General features: G+C 44.2%; 1 protein-coding gene and 1 long non-coding RNA gene across 4 annotated transcripts in view; one reads left to right on the forward strand and one right to left on the reverse strand.

The window, feature by feature from the left end:
- Window positions 1-5,085: 5,085 nt before the first annotated feature.
- Window positions 5,086-12,009, reverse strand: part of PHF7 (PHD finger protein 7) — a 14,955-nt gene continuing 8,031 nt past the window's right edge. For 2 of the 3 annotated variants that reach the window (XM_017544084.2, XM_017543741.2), the window contains 6 exons: window positions 8,951-9,075; window positions 8,322-8,481; window positions 6,991-7,097; window positions 6,418-6,534; window positions 5,872-5,996; window positions 5,232-5,662 (listed from right to left, as the gene is read on the reverse strand). In XM_017544084.2, coding sequence (XP_017399573.1) covers window positions 5,436-5,662; window positions 5,872-5,996; window positions 6,418-6,534; window positions 6,991-7,097; window positions 8,322-8,481; window positions 8,951-9,075 — 861 coding nt within the window. In that variant the 3' untranslated portion in view covers window positions 5,232-5,435. Of the gene's footprint in view, window positions 5,663-5,871; window positions 5,997-6,417; window positions 6,535-6,990; window positions 7,098-8,321; window positions 8,482-8,950; window positions 9,076-9,446; window positions 9,549-12,009 lie in introns of all 3 variants that reach the window. The other variant, XM_017543238.2, reaches the window with a different exon arrangement.
- Window positions 11,911-12,009, forward strand: part of LOC108315035 — a 21,867-nt gene continuing 21,768 nt past the window's right edge. Inside the window, exon 1 of the long non-coding RNA XR_001829816.2 lies at window positions 11,911-11,969. This is a non-coding gene — a long non-coding RNA (uncharacterized LOC108315035). The remainder of the gene's footprint in view (window positions 11,970-12,009) is intronic.

Consider the following 12,009-nt stretch of genomic DNA (forward strand, 5'->3'; position numbering starts at 1 on the left):
CTGAGATTGTGCCATTGCACTCCAGCCTGGGCAACAAGAGGGAAACTCGTCTCAAAAACAATAAACAACAACAAAAAAAAAAACAAAAAACTAGCCGAGTGCGGTGGTGCACGCCTGTAATCTCTGCTACTCAGGAGGCTGAGGCAGGACAATCGCTTGAACCTGGAAGGCAGAGGTTTCAGTGAGCCAAGATCATGCCACTGCACTCTGTCCTGGGTGACAGAGAGATACTGTGTCTCCAAAAAAAAAAAGAAAGCGGGGGGTGGGGATGGGGAAAGAGTAACTTTACAGTGGAGGAATCCGACAAAGGCTACTTCAACCAAATGATCAAAGTTAACCTCAACGGTGACAGTTCATGTTGTTACTATGTAACTTTGCTATGATGTGATAAAAATGGCACTTCAACTGTGTCTTCCTCCCCAAAACCCATAACCCCAATCTAATCATGAGAAAAACATTGGAACAATCCCAGTTGAGAGACACTCTGCAAAATACTTGACCACTACACCTCAGAACTGTCAAGGTCTTCAGAATCAAGGGAAAGTCTGCCACTCTGTCACAGCCAAGAGGAACCTAAGGAGATATGACACAGCACAATGTGGCATCCTGGAACAGAAAAGAAAAGGCAAGAAAATCTGAATAAAATTTGGGCTTTAGTTAATAATGATATATCAATATTAGTTCATTAATTGTGACAAATTTGCTATAGCAATGTGTTAACAGTAGGAAAAATTGGGTTTGGGATATATGGGGACTCTATACTATCTTTACAATTTTTCTATAAGTCTAAAACTATTCTAAATTAAAAGCTTATTTAAGAAAGAAGCGCCGGACATGGTGGCTCACACCTGTAATCCCAGCACTTTGGGAGGCCAAGGCTGGTGGATTATGACGTCAGGAGTTCAAAACCAGCCTGGCCAAGATGGCGAAACCCCGTCTCTACTAAAAATACAAAAATTAGCTGGGCGTGGTGATGGGTGCCTGTAATTTCAGCTACTCTGGAGGCTGAGGCGGGAGAATTGCTTGAACCCGGGAGACAGAGTTTGCAGTGAGCCGAGATGGCACCACTACTGCACTCCAGCCTGGCGACAGAACAAGACTCTGTCTCAAAAAAAAAAAGAAAAAGAAAAAGAAAAAAAAAGGAAGAAGCTGGCTGGGTGCGATGGCTCATGCCTGTAAGTAATCTCAACACCTTGGGAAGCCAAGGTGGGCAGATCCCTTGAGCTCAAGAGTTCAAGACCAGCCTGGGCAACATGGTGAAATCCCGTCTCTAAAATAATTTAAAAAATTAGCCAGGCATGGTGGTGCATGCCTGTAGTATCAGCTACTCAGAAGGCTGAAGTAGGAGGATTACCTGAGCCCACGGAAGTCGAGGCTGCAGTGAGCTATGACCACACAGAATGAGACCCTATCACAAAAAAAAAAAAGGGAAGGAAGGAAGGAAGGAAGAAAGAAAAAAAGCAAAAAGAGGCTGGGCGTGGTGGCTTCATGCATATAATCCCAGCACTTTGGGAGGCTGAGGCAGGTGGCTCACAAGGTCAGGAGTTTAAGACCAGTCTGGCCAACACGATGAAACCCCGTCTCTACTAAAAATACAAAAATTAGGCCGGGCGTGGTGGCTCATGCCTGTAATCCCAGCACTTTGGGAGGCCGAGATGGGTGGATCACCTGAGGTCAGGAGTTCAAGACCAGCCTGGCCAACATGGTGATACACCGTCTCAATTAAAAAAAAAAAAGTGAAAAAAAAATACAAAAATTAGCTGAGGGTGATGGTGCATGCCTGTAGTCCCAGCTACTTGGGAGGCTGAGGCAGGAGAATTGTTGAAGCCAGGAGGTGGAGGTTGCAGTGAGCCGTCAAGATCACGCCACTGCACTCCAGCCTGGTGACAGAGCAAGACTCCATCTCAAAGGAAAAAAAAAAGAATAAGAAATAAGCCAGTTACTTACTGGAGAATGACTGATTATGCCCAGATGAAGAATAGAACATTTCAAAGTTGGACTTTTCAGCCTATAAAAATAGGATTGGCTGTTAACATCAGTGGAGAGTAAAAGCACAAAGAATAAGAAATAGCTAATAGGGTGTGTGTGTGCGTGCACATGCACTGTCCTATTAACTAAGCAAGTACCCACAAAGCCAACTGTACACAGAAGTAGGGCAGCTGAACATCTGGGTGACAAAACTGCCCCCTCCCAAGTTCCCCTTCCACCCACTGAAGCTGAAGTCGAGAGGTCACTGTTAGGGGCCATTACCGCTCTCAGTTAAGATAGTGTTTCTCGGCCGGGCACGGTGGCTCACGCCTGTAATCCCAGCACTTTGGGAGGCCAAGGCGGGTGGATCACAAGGTCAAGAGATCGAGACCATCCTGGTCAACATGGTGAAACCCCGTCTCTACTAAAAATACAAAAATTAGGCCGGGCGTGGTGGCTCATGCCTGTATCCCAGCACTTTGGGAGGCCAAGGCGGGTGGATCACAAGGTCAAGAGATCGAGACCATCCTGGTCAACATGGTGAAACCCCGTCTCTACTAAAACTATAAAAAATTAGCTGGGCATGGTGGCGTGTGCCTGTAGTCCCAGCTACTCAGGAGGCTGAGGCAGGAAAATTGCTTGAACCCAGGAGGCGGAGGTTGCAGTGAGCCGAGATTGCGCCATTGCACTCCAGCCTGGGTAACGAGCGAAACTCCGTCTCCAAAAAAAAAAAAGATAGTGTTTCTCACACTTGAGTATAGAAATAGACTTCTTAAGAAAAGATATTCATGCTACCACAGATCCCTAAGACTATGCCTGGTGACCCAAGTTACAGAAATTAGGTTTAGAAACTAAAGTCTCAATCTAAGGAACGTCTTTCAGTTGTGAATTATCACTGCAAGAGTTGAATCTTTAGAATGGGTTAAATATTGTGTTTTATATGAAGGCTCACAATTTAAATATGTTCCTGTCACTTGCAGAACTCTGACAAAATCTTCTTGGATGCCCAGATAAGCAAGGATAGCATTGAGTGGTCAAACCCACAAGAAAGGAAATTAAGAAAAAGTGCATAATTGTGGGGAGTCCTAGGAGGACAGCTGGGCAGGAGGCCTAGGGGCCGCCAGCCCAGGAGGTAGTGGCTCTGGGAGGCAGGTCTTCAGGAAAAGAAGTGCAGCTGATAGTGATTTGATGCCTGGCCTATGAGGAAAATTGCATTTTGAGACATTTTGTTGATCATTTGCAACATTTGAGAAGAATTAGCAATAGGTGTATACCGAAAAAGAAGCAGTTATTAATTTCAGAAAAAAACATTGTGCGGAAGAAGAAAGGTAATCATACCGTACTGCCTGGCTCTGTGGTAAACAGTATTTCTATCATCATATTAATATAAAGATTGAAAGTTAATTTAACAAAAATTGTGATGCAATTATCTGAGGTGACTGAAAATGGAAAGATTCTGTTTTTTAAATTAAATTTTTTTTGAGACAGAGTCTTGCTTTGTCAACCAGGCTGGAGTGCAGTGGCACCATCTCAGCTCACTGCAACCTCTGCCTCCCCGGCTCAAGCAATTCTCCTGCCTCAGCCTCCTGAGTAGATGGGATAATAGGCGCCCACCACCGTGCTGGGCTAATTTTTGTGTTTTTAGTAGAGATGGGGTTTTGCCATGTTGGCCAGGCTGGACTTGAACTCCTAACCTTAAGTACCTTAAGTGATCTGCCTGCCTCGGCCCCCCAGAGAGCTGGGATTACAGGCATGAGCCACCATGCCTGGCCAAAAACTGGAAGATTCTAAAATTGCTAAATCGTTATGTAACATAATAGAAAGTCAATAATGTCTAAGATTAATAAATTAAGAAACAGCTTTAAAATAATGGAAAGTAGTTGCCTTTGGAGAGTAGGAATGGAAGTAGGGAAGGGTAGGTCAAAACTGTTTTTCATTATAATCCTTTTAGTACTATTAGACTTTTAAAAGTCTATATTACTTTGTCTGTATACTTTGATAATAAAAAGACACAGATAGTCTCCATCTGATTTCAAGTGGATTTGCTCAAATCTGAAGGCACTCATTGCATATGGTCTTCATGGTCTGCAATGTTTGGAATGAGAACATTGTCTTCCACCATTAGTGGCAATGATTCAGTGGTGAGATGTTGATAACTATCTGGCAATGGTTCTGAGTTCTCCCCACTAACCCAAATCCCATGAAATCATTAAAGACATACAAATGTAAGATAGGCTTTATTCAATTTCTCCCTAGGCCTTCTGCCAGATTCCCATCCTAGTTGTCTTGCCTGTTTTTTGTTTGAGATGGAGTCTTGCACGGTCACCCAGGCTGGAGTGCAGTGGCATGATCTTGGCTCACTGCAACCTCCATCTCCCTGATTCAAGTGATTCTCCTGCTTCAGTCTCCCGAGTAGCTGGGATAACAGGAGCCCACTACCATGCCCAGATAATTTTTGTATTTTCAGTAGAGATGGGGTTTCACCATGTTGGCCAGGCTGGTCTCAAACTCCTGACCTCAAGGGATCCGCCCCTGACCTCAAGTGATTGGCCTCCCAAAATGCTAGGATTACAGGTGTGAGCCACCATCCCTGGCTACCTTGCCTAATTTGAATGTCCTGGCATGCAAATTCATAGTTACACTCTGGACAGAAATGCTAGAACTACCAGAGTGAGAGTTTGACCAGGCTCACTCATGCTGTGGAGGTGTGCTGAAGCCCACACCAGCCTGGAAAGAATGGAATCCCTTATGCCCCATATGAGAGCATGGCTGTCCCTGACCTATTTGGGAGTCCTTGACAGGGGCCACAAGCCTTGCAACAAGGGCCTATTCTCCATTCAGCGTGGACTGCTATGCTGGCTCACCTCCCTAATGAGAATCTGTGTACTTATTATTTGCACAATGATTGATGAAGATTCTCTGCCTCTGTAATGCCAATTTCTATATAAACAGGTTTCTTTCCCTCCAAAGAAACATGTCTATAGTCTAAGCTGAAAGTTCTACATTAATTCCCTGAATTTTATGGATTAGGAGGGTGTTTTCTTATTTTCATACTCTACCCTCTAGAATCTTTACTACCCAGACAAATTTCAGAATGAATTTATAAGGAGACACCAATGGAGAGAAAACCTTTATTTGTGTAACAACAAACATGGATGAAGTAACAAGAGGCATATGAGAACCAGATTAAGGTGGAAGAATCTTGATGGGAGGAGAGGAGGAGAAAGGGTCCTCTGGAAATCCAGGAGGAAGAGCAGAGGCACTCTTGTAGCCATAAACACGTTTCCTTGTTGGCATCTGGACTGCTCCCTCCTCACGCTCCCCTGAGACTTCTCTTTTCTTGGCTCATAGTCTCACTGCTGGCCTGGCTTCCTTGTCTCACAGTCTCAGAGTGCTCCCTCCCCAAACCAGATGGAGGAGCACAGCTTCATACCCTATTGTGCAGGATAGCAGCTACTCAGAAGGTGTTACTTGGATTTTTTGCAGCTGTTAGTGATTCTGACACCTTTGGACTTCCAGGAGCGGCTCCTACTGCCACGAGAGGACTCTGGCTTTTCTAATAAGGAAGGTTCTGGCCAATCGGTCCAAGAAAGGCCTGGATTTTCTTCCAGGCTGTTGTCTCTGCAGAAATGCTCCTCAGGGTGGAAGGTGCTGCTGCAGCAAGGCATGTCCCCTGAGTTTTCAGGTATGTAGTCTGTGGTGAGAAAGGCAGGAGAGGAAAACTCAAGCCTCTGCTTCTCCCAGGCACAGGTCCTTAAGCCCCTCCCTAACCACTTTTCTTCCAAAGTCAAAGGCACCAACTATTAATCCCCCTCTGGTGACATGCCTTCCTCCTTTCCCAGGCACCACAAGTCCCTACAGCCTCCTCCCTGCTCTGAGGCCAGCTCATCCCTCCAGCCTCACCTGTGGCTGAAGCAGAAGGTGAACACTCCTCACACTCCCATGTCTTACTGTTGGATCTAAGAGAGGAGCAGTCCCTGTGGGTTCCGTGGGATCCACATGTAGCACACAGAATGAGGCACCACCTCCTACAGGAAAAGCCCAGGATGGGTTGTGGAGACATACAGAACACTAACTGCCATTCTTTGATATTTGCTATGGGCCAGGCATGTTTTACAGCACATTATACCCATGATGAACATACGGCACAGAAGATGGGTGCTGATCCCAGGAGCCTGCCATCAGTCATAGACCCTTGAAAGGTAGATTAGGAAAGGAATTGGCTCTGAGTGTCTCTCCACTGGGCACAAGGTGAAGCAGACCTTGCAGGGGAGACTTGTTCACTTGCACACAAGTGAGTCAGGGGCTGGCCAAGAATAGGATTTGGCAATTGTGTTTACCCTGAGTTCTGCATGCAAGAGTGAATTTCTTGCTGCTTATAACTGTGTCAAGATCTAACTCCAAGATAACACTGATGAGAGTTCTTTCTAGCCAGAAGCCTTCCCTTACCCTTCATCCTCAAAGCTGTCTCTGCCTTGTTCATACAGACAGATGGGGGCATCACAGTGCTGATAACGCTGATATAACTCTGAGAAAGCCCCTGGCTCAAGTTCCCAGGCAGCATCTCTGCAGTGGGAGAAGAAACAGTGAATAAGAACATGATGGGTTGGTGAAACTTTTGTCCATCAGGGAGGAGCTAGGAAGAACCCAAGTTAAGCACAGAAATTGTTCAGCAGGCCGCCTGAACACTTTCAACAAGGCTGGTCAAGTGGCCTGGCAGTGGGAGAGGGTTGAAGCAGGATGAATGGAACATGCATGCTGGTTCTTTAGTTCCACTCTGGAATTCAATAACTCAATCCCCTAGGGAATTCTGATTCTCCAAATGCCCTTTTTAACAATACCTCTGCCCAAACTTTTTTCCCCTCCCTTCTGTTTTGATAATTGAAAAGCATTCCCTCTTCCCCTTCCTTCTTCACTATCAGTGCCTCTGCTGCTCTCATTCTCTGCTATCCTCTCACCTCCTCTCTAGAAATCTAGGCAACCCACTCCCTGGCTCCATTTCTGCTTTGGGGTTCCCACTACCTGTCTGGAATATGAATTCCCATTCTCAGCATTTCTTGAGGAAACTCTTTTCGATTGTTACACTGTGGACATTTGAAGAAATGCTTTGCTGATGTGTGGGCATATTTCTGTAAGAGAAACAGGGAAGAGCTTTGTGCTTGTAAAAACCCTTTGACTACCTTCTTTCCCCTCCCACCCTCAGCCCCACAAAGAGGATGTTGCTAAGAGAGCTTGACCGAGGATATAGGAAAAGGAGTTTGGCTGGGCTAGGTTGAGGGCTGCAAATCCAGGTGTCAGACCTGGGACCAAAATACTTTCAAGAGAATTACCAGGAGTGCCTCAGCCATCATCTCTGGCCATGGGGCTCTGCAGTACTAAGTAGGGGTCAGGTACCTGGATACATGTTTCCCCTTTCTTTCTTTCTTTTTTTTTTTTTATTGAGACAGAGTCTCACTCTGTCACCAGCTGGAGTATAGCAGTGCGATCTTGGCTTGCTGCATCACTGCAACCTCCACCTCCCAGGTTCAAGTGATTCTCCTGCCTCAGCCTCCCGAGTAGCTGGGACTACAGGCACGTGCTACCATGCCCTGCTAATTTTTGTATTTATTTATTTATTTTTCTTTCTTTTTTTTTTTTTAAAGATGGGGTTTCACCATGATGGCCAGGCCGGTCTTGAACTCCTGACCTCAGGTGATCCACCCACCTCGGCCTCCCAAAGTGCTGGGATTACAGGCGTGAGCCACCGCACCTAGCCTTTTTTTTGAGAAGTCTTGCTCTGTCACCAGGCTGGAGTGCAGTGGCGTGATCTCAGCTCACTGCAACTTCTGCCTCCTGATTCAAGTGATTCTCCTGCTTCAGCCTCCTGAGTAGCTGGGACTATAGGCATGTGCCATCACGCCCAGCTAATTTTTGTATTTTTAGTAGAGAATGGGTTTCACCATGCTAACTAGGATGGTCTCAACCTCTTGACCTCGTGATCCGGCCCCCCCAACCCACCACCTTGGCCTCCCACAGTGCTGGGATTACAGGTATGAGCCACCGTGCCTGGCCGTTTCCCTTTTCTTTCGTCCCAGGAAGTGAGGCTGATGTGGAAGCTCCTCAGCTCATTCTGGGATAAGCCCATTTGCTCTAGCAATGCCAAGGATTTTGCTTAGTCTAAGTCTTATGAGTGAGGTCCTATAGGCCAGGGATGACCAGAGACTGGACTGACTTTTCTCTAACTACCTGAAGCCAGCCTTGCATACAGGCATCCAGCATGGAGTACCAAAGCTGACACACGCTTGAGGGTGTTCTGGTTCCGGGCAGAGAACAAGGGCAATCATGGAAGGACCTCAGGGCAGAAAAAGCCCTACCTGTATGCACTTGCGGTGGTAGATGGCTTGACTACAACACGGGCTCTGGATGTTCTCAATACTCTGTTGTGATAAGTCTTCACAACATAAGATGCAGCTTTCCTCCCCTACATTCCCCCCTTGGATGTTCTGTGTTGGGCGATGTTTTTCACAAAATGATCTGTGGCGGGTAAACAGACTTGGTTTCGGGGTTGTCATCGATACAGTTCCCCAATGGCTCACTCTAGGAGGGGCAGTCAGTCACCCAGGCTGGTGCCCAGTGAACCTCCATACTCATGAGGAGGAGGAGAAGCAGGGTGAAGAACAGCCACATGCCTTCTCAGGGCTGCTCTTCTACTGAGCAAAGCTCCCAGGGTTGTCTCCATAGCCTATAGTTCCTGAAAGCCCCACTTGGTGTAGAGCAGCTGTCTAAGAACTCCAGCTGTTTGTAATTTAAGGAGGGGGCAGGAAGCAAGAAGAAACCCCTGGGAAATCTCCAAGTCAAGGCACTGTTTCTCATTATTGAATGGAGGGACAGATTCACTGGTCAATCAAAACAGGCCTGCTTGTGAGAACTGGACTCTGATTTCACTAATGGCTGAATAGTAAGTTGCAAAATGGAAGCCGGACTTTTCCCCTTCCCCACTCACTTGTACTCTCCAAAAAATTGTGAAAGGCAACCCCTTTCTTGGCCACAAGGCAGATGGAAGTTTCTGATGCACTGATCCTTCTGGCAGTTGATAGCAGCTCCCTTTTTCTTGCACACAAAGCAGATCTGCAAATGAGATCCCAGACAGTGCTCAGGACCCCAAGAAAGGCAAAGAGACACAGTGTGGCACATCTTTCTATTAAATGGGAGTTATGTGAAATAGCCATTCCCTTTCCTCAGTGGTGCTGAATGCTCTGGGGCACTCGGAAGCTGAGCTTCAAGCAGCACTGAGTTCTTTCCTGTTTTCTCAAGATGTTTCTCCCTCTTCTCACTTAGGACATCATACCCCAGAGAAATATGGGACTTAAGAACTAGTTGAAAATCTAAGAGCCCTTTGACTTCTAAACTAGGAAGTAGGGAAAAGAATGGAAACAGGAATGATGGGTGAGGTATGAAAGGAGGCCTACCCCAAGGTCCTCACTTCAAGGGATTCTAACCTTCCTAGAAGCCCGGGCTACCTCCTTTTTGATGTCTTCAGGAAGGAATCCATGGAAACCTCTGTTGGACTGGCCCCTCTGAGGCAGCTTACTAGATAAGATCTGGAGGCAGTAGGTAACATCGGTGATCAGTGAAAGAATGCAATGAGGTAAAAAGGACAGGGTAAGAGAGCTAAATAGCGCTTGGTGGAATATATACGCATTGATTGATAGGGTAACTTATTTAACGAAGGCTTATATAGCACTAACCATGTGTTGAGTACTCTGAGTGCTTTCTAATATTAATTCATTGAATCCCCTAACAGCCCTTGGTTGTAGGTACTCTATTACTGTTCTCATTTTATAGGGGAGATGATGCGACTTGCTCAAGGACACAGAATTCTGGAACCTGGACTCTTACTTTTGCTCAAGGCTGCCTCTGATTTACTGAGGGCTGCTATGGTGTGCTGGCACTTTGGGGGAAACACTGCCTTTGTATGTACTCATTTTATGCTTAAAATCCTTGGCCAGGCACAGTGGCTCACGCCTGTAATCCTAGCACTTTGGGAGTCTGAGGCGGGCAGACCATCTGAGGTCAGGAGTTCAAGACAAGCCTGACCAACATGGTGAAACCCTGTCTCTACTAAAAATACAAAAATTAGCTGGGCATGGTGACGGGTGCCTGTAATCCCAGCTACTCGGGAGGCTGAGGCAGGAGAATCACTTGAACCAGGGAGGTGGAGGTTGTACTGAGCAGCGATTGCGCCACTACACTACAGCCTGGGTGACAGAGCGAGAGTATCTAAAAAAAAAAAAATCCTGTATGCAGATGCTACAGGACTTTAGGAAATATAAGTGATTTGATTTCTTTATACTTTTAAGTATTATTCATGTTTTCTGCAATAGGCATGTATTGATTCTACGAACAAAAATCAATAGTGAAGGATCAGAAACAATCTAAATGTCCTTGAAGAGGGACTTGTTTTCATACTTTTTGGCATACCTATACCATGAAATACCAATTAGCTATTAAAAAGAAAACACTAAACCTCTATGTTCTATACAGAAAGATCTCCAAAATATATATGATGGGAAAAAATCAAGATACAAAGCACTCTGTATAATTTTTTATGTAAAAAATGTATACGCTTGTAAATACATCGAAATTATAACTAAGCCCTGACACCTGATAGGACTTACGAGAAAAGAAAATCACAGACCAATCTTTCTCATGAGCATAGATATAAAAATCAAACAAAACAGATGCAAACTGAATCCAGCACTGTATAAAAAGGACAATACATCATGACCAAGTAGGGTTTATACCAAGAATGCAAGATTAGTTTAACATTAGAGAATCTGGTTGATGTAACAAACTACATTAAAGAGAAAAATCAAAATAATCTCAACAGATACAGGAAAGGTGATGAAATTCAATACCCATTCATGATACTCTGGGCAAACTATATAGTAATAAAAGATCTTCAACCTGATAAAAACATCTATGAAAAAAACCTACAGCTAACATACTTTAATAGTGAAAAACTAGATGCTGTCCCCTGATGTTAGGAATAAGATAAGGATAACAACTCACACCACTTCTAATTAATGTTAGGTCGAAGGGTCCTAGCCAATACAGCAAGGTAAGAAGAAATAAAAAGCAAAGATTGAGAGGAAGAAGTAGAACTGTCTTTATTCACACATGACATGGTTATGTGCATAGGGAAATCCTGTGTACACAAGGCATTCACAACAAAATAAAAACAAAAACAACTAATCAAACTGATTTTAACAAGATTACAGGATACAAATCAATATACAAAAATAAAATGCATTTCTATATACCAGCAATAAACTTAAAAATGAAATAAAAATACTATTTACAATAGCATAACCACAAAATATTTTGTAATACATTTAACAAAAGATGTACAAGACTTCTTCACTGAAACTACAAAACATGGCTGAGATATATTTTAAAAGACCCAAATAAATGAAGAAATATACCATGTCCATGGATTGGAAGGTTCAATATTATTTGTCAATTCTTCCAAAAATTGACCTATAAATTTACTGCAATACCAATCACAATCCCAGCAGACTTTTTTTTAAAGGAAAATTGACAAGTTTAATATAAACTTTATAAAGGCAGGACCTGATAGTCAAAACAATCTTGGAAAAGATTGCAGAACTTAACAATGCTTAATTTCAGGACACTATAAAGCCACAATAATCAAGACAGTAGGGATTAAATATAAATAGATCATCCACATCCACAGATATATGATCAATTGATTTAGACAAAGGTAATTCTATGGGTAGGCAAAGATTTCTTGTGACAACCAAACAGCACTGACCATAAAAGAAAAAATGGATAAACTGGGCTTCATTAAAATTACAAACTTGTTCTTTGAAATACACCATTAAGAAAATGAAAATGCATCAGATGTCAAGTGGATATTAAAAAAAAAAAAATTGGCCGGGCGCGGTGGCTCAAGCCTGTAATCCCAGCACTTTGGGAGGCCGAGGCGGGTGGATCACGAGGTCAAGAGATCGAGACCATCCTGGTCAACATGGTGAAACC

Source organism: Cebus imitator, unplaced genomic scaffold (genome assembly GCF_001604975.1).
Source record: "Cebus imitator isolate Cc_AM_T3 unplaced genomic scaffold, Cebus_imitator-1.0 Scaffold0, whole genome shotgun sequence".
In the NCBI taxonomy this organism is placed as follows: domain Eukaryota; kingdom Metazoa; phylum Chordata; class Mammalia; order Primates; family Cebidae; genus Cebus; species Cebus imitator.